The 20,087-nt window shown below is 31.3% G+C and overlaps 1 protein-coding gene across 3 annotated transcripts in view; it reads left to right on the top strand.

The window, feature by feature from the left end:
* The window catches only part of LOC118205115 (caprin-1-like), a 55,997-nt gene extending 37,192 nt beyond the window's left edge, over positions 1-18,805 (top strand). The window contains exons 8-12 of one of the 3 annotated variants that reach the window (XM_035377410.2): positions 723-1,168; positions 8,023-8,095; positions 12,446-12,583; positions 15,937-16,044; positions 17,552-18,805. In XM_035377410.2, the coding sequence (XP_035233301.1) occupies positions 723-1,168; positions 8,023-8,095; positions 12,446-12,583; positions 15,937-16,044; positions 17,552-17,622 (836 nt within the window). In that variant the 3' untranslated portion in view covers positions 17,623-18,805. Of the gene's footprint in view, positions 1-722; positions 1,235-8,022; positions 8,096-12,445; positions 12,584-15,936; positions 16,045-17,551 lie in introns of all 3 variants that reach the window. The other 2 variants (XM_035377409.2, XM_035377411.2) reach the window with 2 other exon arrangements.
* The last annotated feature ends 1,282 nt before the right edge of the window (positions 18,806-20,087 follow it).

Here is a 20,087-nt window from a genome sequence, read left to right as displayed (position 1 = left end):
CAATGCTTTATTTTTCTTCTTTTTCCCCTTTCTAGTAATTTTGTTCTTCTGATGAGGAGAGACCTTAAGCTGCCCTCGAAATCAATTGAGTGTTTTAATATATGTACACCAAATGCAAGGTTGTTATTCTTGGTGTTTACCCAAGTCGGACTTCTCCATACCACTCTGCAGCTAATGGATTACTTGAGAGAATCCATCATTCACTAAAACAAGTGTTAATGTGCCATAATAATGTCCAGTGGAAATGAGCCTTCCAGTTATCCTCTGTCTTCAAGCAACATGCATAGATGATCTGAGAGGAACTTGCTCAAAAATGGTTTATTCGTCTCCCTGCAGAATGGCAGGCTATTCGTCTCCCTGCAGAATTTTTGCAACCCACCCAAGTTTCTAATTCTTCTGATCCATTTTATTTTTACAGAAGGCAATGAGAGAGATTTCATGAATGCCTACATCAGCCCATCTTTTTTTAGGTTCTGCATATAAGTCGACCTGTACTCTGATGTTTGATTTTTTTCCTTAAAATTTTCAAATTATTTATGAGTATATATATATCTATATACACGGCATTTGTACTCCCAATACTGCCAGTAAAATTATACACAGATTAAATTTCTGTAATATTTATTATGTACCATTTAGCATTAATCCTATATTTTTCTAAAGTACGAACGTTTTTGTATTGAATAAATTATGAAAATATATTCTCATACGACTTTCAATAGCATCTCAGCCAATAACATCTTCTGGCCTGACATCTCAACATCGCACAAGAAGGCCTAGTGAAGAAGCAGCAGCAATGTCCAGTCACCCACCTCCTGGAACTGGAAACTTAGTACTGCCTAACTCAGCATCTTTACAGCCGCAGCAAGTTGCACAGAATATTCCAGCCTCTGTTCCAATGCAGCCAACGAGCCAGGCTATTGATTTTGATCCTGCTCGTCCTATACCTACTCAAACATATACTAATCAAAGTTTTTCGTCAGCAATCCATCCAATGATGGCTGCTGCAGTGTCTCAGAACTATGTTCCCGTGACTCTGTCTCATGGAATTCCACCACAGCATGTTCTACCATCAAATATAGTTGTACAGCCTTTGCCTCCTAGAAGCACTGTGTCATCCATGGCGTCAAATCCTAATACTTTACCGATGACACCAACACACACTTCGGTGAGTGGACTTGCGTCAGCACTCTCTCAACAGGCGAACATCTATTCGCTTTGCCTAAAAATGAATGTGAGGATGATTTTTAGTTTTTTTTATTAAATAAGTTATTAAAAATAGCAGTAAAATTTTGTTATATAAACCAGTAATATAAATTCTAAAGTTTTAATGTGGATAAAAATTTTCAGTTTTCTCATATATATTGAAACAATATATATATATATATATATATATATATATATATAATTAGTCATTTACCTCTTTGTGTTTAATTACTTAGCATATAATTCTGTGTAGAATTAGTCTTTGTAGATGAGTTGCTATTGTATTTATGTTAGTTTCCTCCTCATTTTGTACACCTCGATCAATCTATGATTTCAGCTCTGTTAGTTTTGGTATCATTCCAGTTTAGAAGTTTGAATATTTTTTAATATCTTTATGTATATATATATATATATATTTCACATTCATTTATTTTGGTAATTTTTATGAAAGTAGTTGTAAGTTAGAGTAATTATATTTTTCAAAATAGTTTTTTTTAATTAATGAGCTAATCACATGCATTGCACAAATTTATTTTAGGCCAATTAAAGAACAAAAAATATGAAAGCAGTATATTTATTAAGCTTAAAATTACATAAATTTTAAAAATTGCTTCTGTTGTGATTAAGTTATTTCACTAATAAAAATGTTCTTTACTAAAGGTGACTCTCACTTATTGTGATATATAATATAAATTAGTGTTATTAGAAGATTATATTAGTAATTAGAAGATAATTTTCCTTTCAAGTAACTAAATGCTATGAAAAAAACACTTTATGAGAATAAAAGAAATAATAAGTGTAGAAAATATTGTTCCTCATCCGACTTCAGGCTTTAATGTGATAGATTACTAATTAAATCCATAAATTTGACTTCAGTTGAATTTCATGTATTAGTTTTAGATTTGTTTTTAATGATTTTTTTATCTGATATGTTAGGGAGTATCAAAACATTTTGACTTAAAATCTATATAGATTTATATAATATAAAAATATATTGAATACAATAAATAATCTTAAAAGATATATACAGAATATGTACCATTAAAAATTGTTTTAAAAGAATTTTGTGTTCAACATAAAAAAGAAACAAATTTTAGAGTTCACTTGACAGTTATTATCATAAAAATGCTGCATTTTGCAAATATGGCAAGATATCATTTAGGTTTTTGATTATTTATTTTTTGTTGTTATATTTAAATTTTCATACCCCCAAATTTTTCATTTGAAATAATGTTATCATTTTACTAAGGAGCTTCACTTAAGTTTGATTTAAATGTACAATTTTGTAATGGGAAAGAAAATTATGCTTTTTCTCTGAAGCATAGCAAGAAAATTCTGAGAATTGTGATATTTCCTCAGAATTATTTCTTTTTTATAAAGGGAAACCATTTATAGTAATGAGCCATTTTGGTGCTATATGTTGAATATATTGTAAGATTAAACTTAGGCAAAAGCAAACTTCTGTTTGTTGTATGTTTTAACTGTGACTCTATCAATGTCTAGGGCAACAGGTGTAGGTCCTTCATCATCAGGAGAAGGAAGGGAGATTTATTTATACCAGAAAAGCAAAATAGTAAAATGAGTAAGAAGGTAGCACTGTCCACAGAAATAGTAACAAAATGGGAAAAATTAATAGGAATTTAAGTGTTAGGAAGAGCTAGATTGGAACTAAAGTCATTAACTAAACAAGATAAATTATTGTGAAGTGAAAAGCTTCAATAAAACCCAATTCACCAAGTGAAGAAGTTTTGGATAATTTTTCAGATCCAAAGTTAATGATGTGATGTAATATCCAACTATGATGAACTTTTGAAGATTTGTGTATATCTTCTTTTTTGGACATGCGATACATGTTCCTTGATGCAAAGTTTTAATGCTGTTTTAGTTTGGCCCATTAATCTCAAACTATATAGACAAGATATGTTATAAATTCCCCTAGAATTAAAGCCAGAAGTGGAAACATCAAGAATCAATTGATTTTACTAATAATGAGAAAATGACCTTGAACTTCTGGAGAATTCATGAAATTTTATAACTGATAGAAGGATGAAATGGAAGAAGACAAGGTTATTAATGTTGTTTTAAGCAGCAGTATACTGTAAGATGGAAAGATAAAGTTTTTTAAAGGCTTTATGAATAACATGGCAGAAAATTGACTATCAGTGGCAACTGATTTCAAATAATTTAGCTCTTTTACAGTTTCTATTTTGCATTTTTCACCGACATTTTTATTCACTGTTACTTTCTGTCTGCTATTAAGCCTTGTATTTATTATGATTTTTATTAAAATTACAACTTGTTTAAAAAATTAAGCCTTGAAAAATAAAGGAATTGGAAGCTTTGCAAATTATTATGTTGTGAGATCGATAGTGGTCTTGTCTGTTATTGGATATAAATCACATCATCTGCTTTGACTGCTCTGATTGGCTTAGTAATTCAGAGCAACTTAGATACAAAATCTCCCTGCGTAGACGAAATGCTGTCAGGCAATATATCTATGATCGAGGCTTGTTCTGAGGTATTGTCTCCTTGTTTAGATGGAGGTTTAGTGACAACCTGACTGCAGTCTTCTGGGCAGTTATTCAACGATTCTTCTTTGCAAGGGAGTTCATTGTTGCAGTTGATTCCTTAGTTATGATTAAGTGTGTTTGATCTGATCATAGCATGTTAGATGTATTCATATATCCATAATTAAGATCAGTGTACCATTGGGAAACTGTACAAGTCTTCATTTGACTGTAAATATTGGTTCTGTTATGACCAAAAATTGGATTACCAAGTGCTTAGCTAGGAAAATCAATATGGCATTACTCGTTATATGGCTTCTGCATCACACAGTGACTCACTGTCATTAACACTGCACACCTCTGGAAGTTCTACTGTATGGAATAATGCTGCTAGAACCACAGTCCCACTTTCATTTGGGTGACTTTTATATATGCAAAAGTGCTTGTTTGAAATACCTAATAAACTACAGTAGGCACCACTTAATGTGATCAGTTTTGTCCATGGGTATTTTAATAACATTAAACGATGAGAAAAATATCCTTCGAAAAAGTAATGGAATTTAACTAGTTTAATATAAAACCAGGGAGAAACATATAAATAAGTACTTTCACAAAATTTTAGCTAAGGAAATGCAAAAAATTTGTTTATGTTCTATTCATAATGTCTTTAATGTGATACTTCATTAGAATTTTGGAAATTGTTTGACTGACCTGTAATCTTAACCCTTTGCACTTAGGCCTTTTTCACTTGGACGAATCAGCAACTTAAGATGGTGTTCGCATATTAAATAAATTTCTTACAACTAATTTAAAGTTAATTCACACACAATTGCAAGAAATATAATAGTTCTTTTATGTCTGAAGATACTTGCAATCTTGTGGTTATTTTGCGGGATACAAATGGTATTCTCTACATCAGTGCTTAAATTGCACCTGAGCCCGGCTCCAGTACTTCTAAATTTTTAAGATAAATTACAATTCTAGCTGGAGAACACCGGAGCCCTAAATAAGATGAGCTCCGGTACTTCTTTTTATAAAATTGAACCACAATTTAAAGGGAAAAAAATTTAGAATTCCCAACGTTTTAGTTTAACAATAAGCAGACTTTGCAATACTCTGTTTCCCTAGAAATACAAACTCATGAGAACATGAGACGTTCAAGTAAAGTCCCCTCACTCACATGAGGAACACTTTCCCTTTAAGGAAAGTAATAAATTTGGGTGAGTTTGTTTAGGAACGCCTAAATTTCTCACCATGCCATTGTATCTAGCGTATTGTTATCGATGCTTACAGTTAGTTATCCTGGCAGGAAGGAAAGTTTGTGTTCTGAAATGTGTGTTAAGTGACAGCGAATACAATAAGAGTGATAAACTGAGATAAAACTGCTCAAACATGTCCTATAACATCGTCCTCCCACAGTATCCACTAATGGGGGGGGGGAAGCGTAATCAGCAACTTTACATTTAGGAGTTCGATTCAAGACTCATTTACCCTTGACACCCATCTGCTTGATGGCTATAATTATATCAACAGAGAGCCGTGGTCAAAAAGAACGTTCTCTCACACCAAGATTCCCCTCATTTTTTGTTTCCACCCGTTCATACCCTCATTCTGTTTCGCCCTGAAATTTTTATCAGCTGTAAGTATATTTAATTTTTGTGATGATAAAAGAAGTTCTCCCCCCCCCCTACGATCAGAGCTTAAATTGGGCTGGAGCCCACCGGATCTCGGCTCCAGTGCTTCTTAGTTTTTGTAATAAATTATAATTCTAGTTGGAACGCACCGGAGCCCTGAATAAGAAGGCTGCGGCACTTCTTTTATATAACTGAATAACAATTTCAGTAGAAATTTTATTTCGAAAATTTTATTTTAACAATAAAATTATATTAAAAATTGCTTATTAAATTTCAATTTATCTCTTTACATTTTATTTAATTTTAACTATTTATTTACTTCAATCTTTAATTATTTCAATAAATAATAATTAATTATCTAATAATTATTGATTAAATAACAATTTATAATCATTATTAATTTGATAATAATTAACTATTTAATTTTAAAATTATTAATGAGTTTAATAGTCATTTTATTTATTTATTTACTCTTGTTCCTCTTTGCTGACTGTCTTCCATAGGGCTCCGGCTCTTCTAATCTTAGAAATTAAGCCCTGCTCTACATTATTTCTTCAATTTCTGTGCACATTATCCATTCTGAATGTTCTTTCTTTTCTGCTGAATCGTTGCTTTCATTTTCACTATTTTATTACATCGAAATTTCGCCTTCTTACACCTTTTACTTCATTGCTATCTTCATCACTGCTTTCCTTCTCTCTCTCGTCAAGTAGTCTATTCATATATGTAATTTTATTCTTCATCAGCGAAAAATAGAATTCATTTTCACTTAAAGTGATTTCTTCATCATATTCCATGCTTATTGAGCTCCGTAACTTTGAAAATACTTTTCCTGTTACCTTGAATGTCGAGTTTGAACTAATGTTGAAGACGCATATAACAATAAATCTGAAAAACCTATTTAAGATTGGCAGTTATTTTATACTTATGTATTGTTGAATACAGTCATGAAGTGATATCGCTCAAACCAAACCTAAATAAATATCATTACCACCCAAATTATCGCATTAAATCTAGTGGTGATCGAGAATCACCTCTCAAGTTATCGCATCAAATTAAGTGGTGACCGAGAATCACCTCTTGAGTCAGGTCTCACCACCTGAGTGCAAAGGGTTAATACTTGGAGGGCATCACCCATTTATAGGAAGAGAATGTGCCAATGTAGGCAAATTAAATTAAAATGGTCAAAAATACTACTTTAGCTTGGCATTGATGTTTTGAGGCAATTTTTTTAAAGAGGGGGGGGGAATTCTGCAAATTATTTTTGCTCCTGGAGAAGATGGATCTATTTGTTATCATCCACAAAATCGATAGAGTTATTCAAAATCTAAGCCAAACTGAGGTTGCCTTTTTTTTAAATTTTAAATCGTTGACTAAAATCGGAACCAAGCTGTTTGGTGACATAACCGCTTACTTGGCAAATTAGTTCTGACACTTAACAATTTAATTATTATAATCCGGTTTGACCTTATTTGGTAACTTTACTTCAGTAAAATGTTTTTTCGATATTATTTTGATAATATTAACCAAATTGTTGATCACAATAAGTGATGTATTTTCCATGTTCGAATGTACAAATGGGCAGGAATTCAGCAATTTGATAACAATATCTGAATTACATTAACTTTGATCACATTCAATGATGTTTACTACACTGGATCTAAATTTTGATGCTTAAAAATTAACAGACTTTTACAAAGAGATATTTGTTTGAAGTATAAAATTTGAATGATTGTTTATTTTGATACAGTTACTAACTTCAGGATTCTTACAGCTTGAAAGTATAGCAAGCACAAGTGCATAGTTGCTATTTATCATTTTGTACATTTTGTATGTCATTAATAAATAAGTACACAAAACTTAAAAAAATTAATTTGTTCCCCCTTGCTAATTCCTTTCAATAAGGTAGGGGATGTTGTGAGGATTTAAATTCCTAATGCAGTGCATTGTTACTATTCTATATTATTCAGCAATAAATTTGCTAGCATATATTTTTGAGACATCTTGGAATATCTCCTTGAGCACATCTTCTTGGTTACTTAGTACTACATCGCAGTATATTCCCAGAACATCCTCAAAAAAATTTGGGGGGGGGGATTGTTAGAAAAGCTGATAATAAATATTATCAGAATACTTGACAACAGAGTTAAACAAGATATCCTTGGGATGGTAAATAATGAAATTCTCAGAACATCTGAGAATCAAGATACTCAGGATATCCTCAATATATCCCAAGATGGTGTGCACTTAAACAGGGTGTCCATGTGTATTTTGAATTATGAAGAAAGTTTTCTGAAATGTAAAATTAGTGTTTCAGTAATTTATATTGTATTAAATATGCTTAATATTTCCTTAGTAATATTAATGCTCCAAATATTAGGGGGATGTCCATAAATATCCATTCAGTAAATACCAAACACATTTATGTATTGTTGTATTATTATACTGCTGTTTACAAAACATAGTCAATAACCTTAAAATCCAAAAGGGCCAACATAGACTTTAATCCTATCCTGCACTATTTAATTGCCAACTTAAAAAATTTGTTTTTTGTAAGTTAAGGTTCTTTTGGAAGTGCAAATACTGTATTATGTATAAATTTAGTATATTTAGAGTTATTGCATATTTACAGCAAGTTTATATTAAACAGCTAATTTTTATAATCACTTTCACAGCAACTTAATACAGAAATCGCTCAACCTGCTTGTGCACCTGCTTCCCAATATGAATGTAATGAAATTCAGGAAAGTAAGTTTATATTTAAAAATAAATTTGCTAGAGTGTTTTGAAAATAATCTGTGATTTAGTCAGTGTGTGGTAAAACCTTTGTGTATTACAAATAGAATATCTTAATATTTATAAAAGCATTATTGCTTTATGTTTTACTTTATATTCTTTAGACTGTCATACGTTGAATACAATAATTTTGATGGAATTGCATTAGAAACCTTGCTTTGAAATTATCAGAATCAAAAGCTGGTGTCACATGAAACAGAATAGGCAACTTTTTGTAGAAGTGAATCCTTCCCCTTCCAAAAAAAATTTATAGTCTCGAATTTTTTATGATAATTGTGAGAAGTTTCTTTTGATGCTGTGTTTTATGCAGATCAACGAATCTAAAGGAAGGAAGGATGAATCCCAGAGCCATGTTTGTTCTTGGAAGCAGATATTCCTTGAAAAACTGCATTCAATGAGACATTGAGGAACTGTTATTCAGTTTGATAGCTGTTTATTGAATTATCTGTTTATAAGTCCATTGTGGGTAATGTAGATGGTTTTCCTCCTGATCTTTCGAGCAGTTTTGCAAGAGTAATTAGTAAAATAACAAGTGGAAAAACATGATGGATTTTAGATCAATAAAGTAACATAAAAATCCCTGTGTTCGTCATTCTTCATTATCTGCATTGTTTGTTTAAAAAGTAACTGCTCTTTATTGCCATGTGTTGAATGAAGTGAAATTTGAAAGTAGTAGTTAATAATTTTATTGTATCAAATGGGTGAAAAATGTGCACAACAAAGCAAGAAAAAATTTTGAGTCAAGTTCAACTTGTTGAGAAAAGTCAACATTAAATTATAACTCCATATTATGATATTTAGTTTTGTGTACTGAAGTTTGGGTAATTAAATTGTGTTTTGTATAATCGTAAATACTTTTTGAAAAATAAAATACTGAACCCTGATTGTGTTATATAGGAAAATAATTGTTGCAAGCTACCGGTTCATGGATGCCTCTCTAAGTAACTATTCTTGATAAAACTGGAAGAAATTGATAATTTGTTGTAAATAATAGTGACATGTAGCAAAATAAATAACTGTAAATAAATCAAGGAAAGCACAGATAATAGGCATATTCTCTTCATCCAAGCAATATCTGTAAATTCCCAATGTCACTTACAGAATAAATTCTAAATCATAATTCAGCTGATTGATTGATCTGAAATTCAGATTAACAACTGACTCATTCTAGCTATTGGAACCATATTTATAAGGTGTATGGGATTTCAGAAGTTTGAAAAATCACTCTGAGAGCTTTACAAATTTCTTTTTCATAGATTTTTTGAAAGTTACTAAATTGATAAAAAGGATCACCAAGTCCTGTCAAAAATATTTTTACCGATATGTTGTATTTTAGATAAATTATTTTACCTAAACATTGTTAGATAAAGATCTGCAATTCTGTACAAGCAATTATCACTCATATAAGAAACATGTGGGTACAATTACAGTTATGCACAAAATAAATTCTATAATTATTACCATAAATGAAAAAAAAAATAGTATGAGTAATTAAAACAATACATTACAACAATATACAAAAACAGGAATGCAGTGAAAAAGAGGCAAATATTTATAGAAATTTACAACACTAATATTTTTTGCTTGTAGCTAGTGCTTGAGCCTTAAACTGTGTCCAGTTACCATAGGGAAATGCAATTCTGAGAAATTCTGCTGCCATATATTCTGCTATATTTAATCCAATTTTGGCAACATTTTGATTGTTATTATTGGATTATTATTGTATGTTAATACTGCATGTATACACTGAAGTGACAAAAGTCATGGGCTACCTCCTAATATTTTGTCAGTCCTCCTTTTGCCCAGCGAAGTGCAGCAACTCGACGTGGCATGGACTCAACAAGTCGTTGGAAGTCCCCTGAAGGAATATTGAGCCATGCTGCCTCTATAGACTCCCATAATTGTGAACGTGTTGACGGTGCAGGGTTTAGGGCACGAACTGACCTCTCGATGATGTCCCATAAATGTTCGATGGGATTCATGTCGGGCGATTTAGGTGGCCAGATCATTTGCTGGAATTGTCCAGAATGTTCTTCTAACCAATCGTGAACAATTGTTGCCCGGTGACATGGCGCATTGTCATCCATAAAAATCCCATCGTTGTTTGAGTACGTGAAGTCCATGAATGGCTGTAAGTGATCTCCAAGTAGCTGAAGGTATCCATTTCCAGTCAATGATTGGTTCAGTTGCACCAGAGGACCAAGTCCATACCATGTAAAAACAGCCCAGACCATTATGGAACCACCACCAGCTTGAACAGTGCCTTGTTGACAACTTGGTTCCATGGCTTTGTGAGGTCTGCGCCACACTCGAACCCTATCATCAGCTCTTACAAACTGAGATCGTGACTCATCTGACCAAGCCACGGTTTTCCATTCGTTTAGGGACCAACCGATATGCTCACGAGCCTATGAGAGTCGTTGCAGGCGATGTCGTGCTGTTAGTAAAGGCACTCGAGTCGGCCTTCTGCTGGCATAGCCCAAGTAAGACAAATTTCGCTGCACTGCCCTATCGGACACGTCCCTCGTACGTCCCACATTGATTTCTGTGGTTATTTGACGCAGTGTTGCTTGTCTGTGAACATTGACAACTCTATGCAGACGTCGCTGGTCTCGGTCAGTAAATGCAGGTGGTCGGCCACTGCGCTGTCCATGATGGGATGTTATGCCTGAAATTAGATACTCTCGGCACACTCTTGACACTGTGGATCTCGGAATGTTGAATTCCCTAACGATATCCGAAATGGAATGACCCATGCGTCTAGCTCCAACTACCATTCCGCGTTCAAAGTCTGTTAATTCTCGTCGTGCGGCCATAATCACGTCAAAGCCTCTTCACATGAATAACTTGAACACAAATGAAAGCCCTGCCAAAGCACTTTGCATTTATACATTTTCTACGCGATACTACTGCCATCTGTATATTTGCATATTGCTATCCCATGACTTTTGTCACTTCAGTATATATATAATTGTTTGAAGCAGAATTATTTTTTAGTAAACTTGAAATATTTAAAAACTTTAAATTTATTTCAGTGCATATTTAAAATGTTAAAAAAATTAAATTTTTAAATTAAAAAATAGGAGAAATTGAATAGAAAATTGAATTTATTTTTTTTAAATGTATATATTTCATGTAAAGCAGAAAAAATTGTTTTGTGGTTTGCACAGAAAATTATTTTAAAATATATGCTTAGAGAGGCAAGTTGCAGAATTATTAAATGTAAAAATCTAAAACTTGTATGTATATATGTAAAGCAAAAAATCTGTAAATCTAAATATTAACTGTAATTTTGCAACATTTTCTTGGCTCTCCATTTTAATATTGGTATTTTCCCCTTCCCATCCATGCGTGTCATCAAAGGTGGCTAAAATGGGTACCCAGCATCAGGAGGGTATAGCCTGACATATCCCTGGGGATTATATCAGTGAACTGTTCCTGTAGGTTGGGCATGGGCCTTGGCCTGGCTGGAGTACAACTGAAGAAGAAAAATAATTTCTTCCTTACATCCTTAAAATAATAACTCCTGATAATAAATCATTCTAAACTACATCTGCCTCTGTCTTGTCAACTCGTCTGCTACCTGTTGCTTTTTCCTGCTTTTAAAGTAATTGTTATAAAGATGTAGAAAGGTTCAGATGAGTCCAAGATTGGGTTTATTGATTGGGCACGTTTGCACTGTGAAGTTAAGAATGTGCTTTTCAAGAAATGCACTAGTCTCCATCATTCCATAATTATGGGTTTCCACTGTGTCATCAAATTCTAAATTATTACATGCATACACATAAATTATTATACACACACGTAAGGATACATACCACATACAAGTTAGAACATCATCAGAATTCACATATCAGAAATGCTGTCTGTTTCTAAGCATTGACAAACAGTTATGAATTTTAAGTCGTCTTAACGCTTTGTATATCTGACACAAATCTTCGAGATATGTGTGTTTTGCATAAAGAATCAGTTTATTAATGTTACTAAAATGGTCGACTAGATTTGTTACTCTTTTATGTTTGTTTATAAAAGAATATTCATGTTTTGTGTAGCTGTAAGGAAAAATTATTGTTTAATCATGATCTAAAATCTTAAAGGTCGTTTGATGCTGAAAAGCCAAAATTTAATTCCTATATTTAATGTATTCTTCTTCTACAAACGTAATAACTTATATTATTTCTAAGGATGTATCAAATTTTCTTGCATTGTTACTGTGTCCATGCTGTCAAGTTAATATATCAATACTTAGTTTAGAATTTTTTATTTTGTTTCGATATGGAGTTATAATTTGGGAATTTATAGGTAATATAGTAAAAAATGCAAGTGCCACATTTGGTAACTGTCGTGATACTCGGAGTGGTGCTAGGGAAACTCGATCAAGAAGTGATAGTAACGAATATTCAAGAAACTCTAACCAAGTTGGATATGGAAGTGATAGAGGTAAATTTAAAATTTTTACTTATATCTGTCAAAAAGCTACAAATACCTTACAAATCAGTCTTTAACATTAATTACTAAAATTTCATGTATTATATATTTCTGAAATATAAAGATTTATTTGTAGTACTAATAAAAATTATAATATTTTGAAACTTTTTGTCTTCTTGTATATGCCACTTAAATTTTTGAGAACTGTAGCTGAGAAAAAAATTGTGGCTCCTTTACATCTACTTTTATTGTCTTATGTAATCTATTAGTTTTTCTTCTCTTTTTGATTTGTGCAATAGCTATTGCAAGTTTCTTTACATAAAGTGCAATACAGGGCTGGTGTTAAATGTAATGTTACTTGGCACAGTCTCAACAGCTGTTAAATTCTACTGTTATCTCCATTAATGTAAAAAATTTTGCATCCTCATATAACTTTACCAGCTTTGGCACCAGCTCTGAACATGTGAAATATGACATATTGACTTTTCATCATTACTAAATATACTGACATACAGGTATATTTAAAATAAGAATGTATAAAAAAGTTTGTTCCTCAGATATTTTAATGTGATGATTCAAGTAACTGCTCAGCAGTATTGGAATGATAATAATAATTTTAATAATCAGTATCTTCATCGGGAAAAACTGACTTCTGTTACAAAATACTATTTCCGCAATAGAAAAATGCTCTCAACTTTTAAGCAAGCAAAGCCTTCCTGAAGCTTTCTTGACAAGTAATGACTGCACTTAAGGATAATGCACATTCTCCTTTTTGACATTTTATAACACCAATTAAGAAAAATGCTTATACTCCTTTTTATTTACCATTGGCCTGCAACAAAGTCAAAGAAAAAACCTCCATAGTAGCCTTCCGTTTAGGCCTACTATGAAGAGGCAGATGGGGCATTAAGTAATACTGCAATTGCACATGTCCCTATAAGCAATCCAACTGCATCATGTGAGAAATATACAGGGTAGTCATAAAAAAAAACTTCTTTGATGTATCTGTGGCCTATCTGTTCAACTAATTAAAATGGAATTTTGAGTTATTGTTATTTGAATATTATGTGCTTGAGATTGGAATGATTTAAAACAATAGAGCTCTCACAGTTATGGCTACAGTGAAAAAAATTGAACATTTTTTAATGGCAGCGTGTTTTTTTCCTGCATAAATTGATCAATTTATTGAAAAATCATAAATCATAATGGCAGTGATATACTTGTGCCAAAAATTGCCAGCATATAATATTTGCAAAGAGCACTCACTGTAAAGGGCCCATGATAATATAAGAGAGGAGAGGGTGGGGTTTGTATTAGAATTAAAAGTTTTCAACGTGCCCACATTCTCAAACTATAATACATTGCATGCAGGAGATTGTCGACAACAATGACGAGTGTCACGTCACAAGAGGAATCTTTATAAGTCCACGTTTTTATGGCATCTTTCAGTTCTGACAGGATTATATGGCAAAATTTCTGTGCAGAAATTTTGCCATAGTTTCTTCCATTGCTTGGAAATTCCACTAGCTCATACATTATAATTAAGTTAAAGACAAAACATTTTATGATTTCTTTAAAAAGTCATTGTAAATCATTTGAGTAAAAACCAGACGTATGAAAATGGCAACCTTACTTGACTGAAGTATTGTTATGAGTATGGTTGACTGAAAAATGGTTATGTGCATGGTTGCCAAAGTTTGGCATATTCTAAAAATTTGGAAGGTAGTTGTGATTAAGGTAACATGTAAGTACCCAGGGAAACATTTCAATATTCATGTGCATAAATATGCACTGTAATTACAAACTAGTGGCTCCAAAGCAGTTTTGCATGGCTTACAAATTTGTTTCTCTTTCAATTAAATAGCATTATTCAGATAAATTATTATGACAAAAGCTTGATGAACATGTTAAAGATTTTAATGATTTGGAGTCTAGTTATACATAATTTTCATTACCATTAAAAACAGATGTGACTAACTTTCCAGAAAATCTACAAATGGAACTAATTAATTTATACTGTGATATAAATCTACAAAAATTTAAAGATGCAGGTTTGATCAAGTTTTATTTGAATAGAATTTTCACTTTGCTGGAGAGTACATTTATATGTAAACAGATTTTTCCACACTTGAAAATTAATAAGAAAAGAAACAGATTGACTCATCTGTCAAATCCACAATCCCTGATGAATATAATTTCTAGGTTTTCTTTTGCCCCTAGGTTGCAAACATATGAATATCAAAATGCTTTCAGGTGTCATAGCTGAAAGTTTTTATAAGACACGGTAAAGTTTATAATTACACTCAAACCTGTTTTTGTCCGATCTTTTTTTGTGTAATTTTTTTGTGCAGTATATGAAAATTTTAATCAAATTGGAACACAATTAAAGAAGTTATCAATTTGTTTGAGTGTATGTACAAACATATATCTTTGTTATACATGCCAGGGGAAAAATAAAGGAAATGCTCTGTGATTTTTATTCTCAAGTTTAGTTTCACTTAAAAATATTTCTTAATTTGTTTATTTTTAGTTTAAGTGGTTGAATATGAATCTACATGCAATTTGAATTTGAGACCATTGAGCTACTTAGACGGACTTGCCTTGTCCTATGGAACTGCCTGTAAATTAGGTCTGCTAGCATTCTGATAAACCTCATCATATACTTCCAAAATTATAATTAGATTATGACAACTAATAAAAATAACCATTTAATCAAGGCTGCTGTATTTTGGGACCTAACGTAGTCTCGGATATCTGTTGCTTTGGTCTTTTGAGGACAGTTGAGCTCTTAGTGCCTTACTCATGTCATAACACTACTCACGGAAAGCTTGTAAACAGGAATGGCAAAAGATTTTGCTTCTAGTAATGTGTTGAAGTCTACAGTGGGGTTTGTAATGCTGACTTTCATCGAGCAAACAGGATATTGAGGCCAACAGATTGGGACACCAAGATTTTTAAGTATTCAGATGTGGTAACATGATCATCTTGACCTTTTATTATTGTTTGTAAGAGTAAGTGAGGATTGGAATCAAAATCAGGAATTAAAAATGAGAATTTATGAGAATGTGATAGGTTTTGCAAAATCTAATTTATTAAGTTAAAAAATTAAAAGATTCCTTCATAACATGATACATAATAGATATTTATTAGCTTTGGTATGTAGTGGAGGATTTGTGTTATTTTTAATTCACAGATTTACTTTAAACTTTAGTAAGCAAATAAAAATTAATATTGAAATAATATTTTTAATGCAGATTTGTTTACTGCATGAGAACTTGTATATTTTTCATTGCTGGAAAAGCAAATATATTAAATAATTTGTATTGGCAAGATCTTTACTAAATTGAAAAAAAATGATATTTTAGCTGCATACCAAAGTACAAACAATAGTCAAGCTTATATGAATAGGGAAAATTTTTCTGATACTTCAAGCTACAGTAGCAATTTGAAGAGAGGATTAAATTCTAGGGGAGGTATGTTATTTTCATTTATACCTTTATAAGCATAAATGTATGTACATTAAGGGTATTTTGGAATATGCTACTTTTGTGATTGTTTATTGATTTTTTAAGTGTAAATCCTTAATATTTATATTTAAAATTTTCTTCATTAAATGAATATACAGGGTGTTTATAAAGTCCCGGACCCATGGCATTTATTGATAGAATAACTTATATATTTTCCTTTTCAGGTTTGAATATCTTTACTTTTGTAAATATCGCCTGTGCGTGTGGTTAATTTCAGATAATTTCATTTTCCATTCTAAATATCTGTACTTTTCTAAATATCGTCTGCTTATTAATTGCATTTTTCTCTCTTTTGTTTGTGGCAACTATTGCAATGTTATGGACTTTTTCCTTTGGGGATTTGTAAAGGACAATGTTTACAGGAGGAGAGTGTCAAACATTGATGACCTAAAAGGCAGAATTACAACTGCAATAGCCTCTGTGGATGCCGACATGCTTGCCGGTACCTGGTGTGAAATTGAATATCGACTTAATATTCTCCGTGCGACGAAGGGGGCACGCATGGAAGTTCATTGACAAGGGTCATGAAACTTGTTGAGTCTATCTAACCATTTATGTTATTAATTTTAATCTATCTTTATTATTTTATGAGTAATTAAACATCAAAATGGGTCTGTGACTTTATAAACACCCTGTAGTAAAAGTCTTGCTTAATTTAACAATTTTGCAAAATGTTAGAGTATAGTAAGTTTTTTATAAGAACAAATTGTTATTTGGTAATATGGTATGTACTTTATAATATATTCTTGCATTTGTAATCATCGTTGCTTTGTTGTTAGTGAAATTTTCTCGTTAAAATGTCATACAACTGAATAAATTTCGAAACTGAAATGTTATGAAATTTTTTTGAGATGGCTCACAAAGTACTATATTAATAAGTTTTTACAGTTTGTGCCAAGGTGCACAATGTTAGCAGTAGAAACACCTTCTATTAATTACAGTAATTGTGCAAATGTTTTTAAATTATTGTAGAGACCACTAAGATTTTCAAAGCCAAGAAACATGAAAAGTAACTGTACCTTTGCCAGAATTTGAACCACTGCTATGGTAATATGTTAAAAATCATGTGAATTAGTCTCTTGTAAATTACATCAATCACAAATGTTAAAAAGTAAAATAGATAAAAAGTATTAAAAAATAGACATGTTGCTCTTAAATAGCTCAGATAGTATGTCATGTTGATTGACAATAAACACATCTGTAAATTGTCAATTTGCCATGCGGTATGAGTCATACATTAAAAGAGTTATGTGTTCTGGAATATTAAACACTTCAGTAGCGTAATGTGACGGAAAATAGAATGATTAAGTTATAGATATTTTTAACATCATTAACTTCTATTTTTTAAATGCAGGTATACTTGGCTAATGGCATGGTGTTTCATTTAAATTATTTTTTTAATTAGAAGATACATAGGTAAAATATGCTAATTAAATAAAATATCCAATTTTAGGTGCAAGAGGCAGTAATGCAGCAAGAGGAACAAGTAACAACCGCAGCAGCAGAGGCGGATATAGAAATTAGTGGACATTTGTGATTAACTTTATTATACTTTTTCTGCTTATTTTTCTCTCAAATCTGGGAACTACTGAAGTGTGGATGGGTGTATTTAGAATCAAGTTGTGCACTGTGCAACTCTATTGATTGTCATGATATATGCAGGTTGTTATATTGTGGTGCTTCCAAAAATTAATTATACTTACGTTCAAGTCAAGCTATATTTCTGTTTATTCTTTGAATTTTATTAATTTTTCTTTCTAAAAATAATAAATTGTGCATTTTTTTACCTTTTTTATTGCCTTTTCCCCCCTTTTCATCTAAAGTACGAAGCAGTACATGCACATATATAGTATTACTTCTGTTGGCATAAAGCTTGGGACCATTTTATGTTCCAGAGATGGTGATGTGTCATTATTTTTATTAAATGTTACAGTTAAAGGCAAAAATATTGCCAGCATTTCTATCATTTCAAAAATGTTTTTATGATATATATCATTTCATTAATTGCAAATTGTATTCATTGGATTTATGTGTCTTTAAAATTTAATATGTATAAATTAAATATAATTTCAAAAGAATTTGATGAGTACTTCTTGTGAACTTCATTTTAAATAACTTTTAAATTTGTATGTATAAGCAATAATTGATGATAAAATTACACAATTTGAAGGACAAATTTTCATTGTTCTTGCCTGCTGTTGATATTTTCACATGTAATTAAGTAGGTTAAATACGTATTTCAAATTCCGAAATCTGTAAACACATATTGCTTTATCTCCCCCTGTGTCAGAGTCACATACAACTTGCATGGATTAATTTTGAAGTATTGAGAACAAATATAAAATGTATTTTTACCTAATTAATCACTGAATACTTTATTTTCTGAAATAATCATATAATAGTTGTATTCGTAGCTCATGGATTATAATTCAAATGTTTGCTTAACATATCTCTCTCTAGTTAAATTTATTCTGTAGAAATTGCTCCTTACAGCAGTCATGAGAAATTATTTGAAGTTTACAATAATTGCATTTGTCCATTATGATTACAAAGTGAGTAGTTCCTTGTAAAGAAATACTTTAAAGTGAAAGCCTGTGTAGGATTTAAAATGTGTAGTATGTAAAAGCATCATATACTGTATTGTATGCAAATGGATCATACTTTTCCAACTGATTTAAGGCAATAAATCATATTTTCAATTTAACAATTTTCTTGTACGTTTCTGCTATATACATGAAATCACATCATTTGCTAGGTTTTTTTTCCTGGAATTTAGTAGTAACAGTTAGGGTGGTGATATACAATTATTACGTATTGAACCTATTAAAGTAGAACTTCACGTATCTGAATGATTGGTGCTTAGCCATGTAGGATAAATTTTTTTTTAAATATCAATGATCAGTCTGGTTAGTGTATATATATATATATATATATATATATATATTATATATATGCTCACATGCATGTATGCAGGTTGATTGAAAAATCAGATACCTGAAATCTATAAAATGATTTTTTCTGGAAATTAGAACAAAAGAGAGAAGTCACTATCTGTTTTTGATATTGGACTGTATTATAGGAAAACTATAAGCATTATTATTCTGATGTTAAGTTGACTCTGAAAAAGAGTTTACTGAAAGAACTAGGCTAAACTTCGTAACAACAAGTACTGTTACATACAGTGGGTATCAGAAATAAAATGATTTTAAAACTCTGTAATTAAAATAGGGTTCATATAGTTCTTAAGAGTCCTTAAAAGTCCTTAGGGTTTTTTGGAATCTCCTTAATTTCGGCAGAAATTGGTAGAAGGTCCTTAATTTTAATCATCTGAAATTTGTCTGTTTTTACGACTACCATTTTGAGTGTGAATTAGCATTTTGGAGGAATATTTTTGGCGATTCACTGACATATATGGTTATCTTTTGAATGCATTTATGGGATATAATTTGTTCTTGTTTCAAATATGTGGTGGAATACTTGAATTTCGAAGCAAGAAATGAAACATAACCATTTCAAAATTATTTAATTTTTTCTAATGAAGAGCTCTTAAACAGTTTTTCACTTTTGGGGATGTGTATTCTTTTATTATGCAGTTTTAAATATGCTGACTTATCAGCATTTTGACGATTTTAAGATCAGAAGTGTAACATTGAGAAACTTCATTAAAATAACTGTAATACAGTACAAAGTCCGTATCTGGACTCGTCGGGACTTCGGCGATTCCAGATTAGGGGTTTTCCCAGATTATAGATCATCAACTTAAATCTGGTAAGAGGACATGCAGAAATTATACAATTAAAAAAATGAAACCATAATTCATGAAATAAAGAGCAATTATGATCTAAAGGGTATCAAAATTTCCAAAAAAAGCTTAATATTTATTTGTTTACTTTATTAAACATTTCTTTCAATGTAAGTTGTTTAAGTTGCGTCGTTTTTTGTGCTAATACTTTCTCTTTAATTCTATAAACAGACATAATTTCTTGTTC

This window comes from Stegodyphus dumicola, chromosome 2, assembly GCF_044657685.1.
Source record: "Stegodyphus dumicola isolate Sdum_Otavi_A_Nest chromosome 2, ASM4465768v1".
Classification (NCBI taxonomy): Eukaryota; Metazoa; Arthropoda; class Arachnida; order Araneae; family Eresidae; genus Stegodyphus; species Stegodyphus dumicola.
This window is presented reverse-complemented; position numbering and strand designations above follow the sequence as displayed.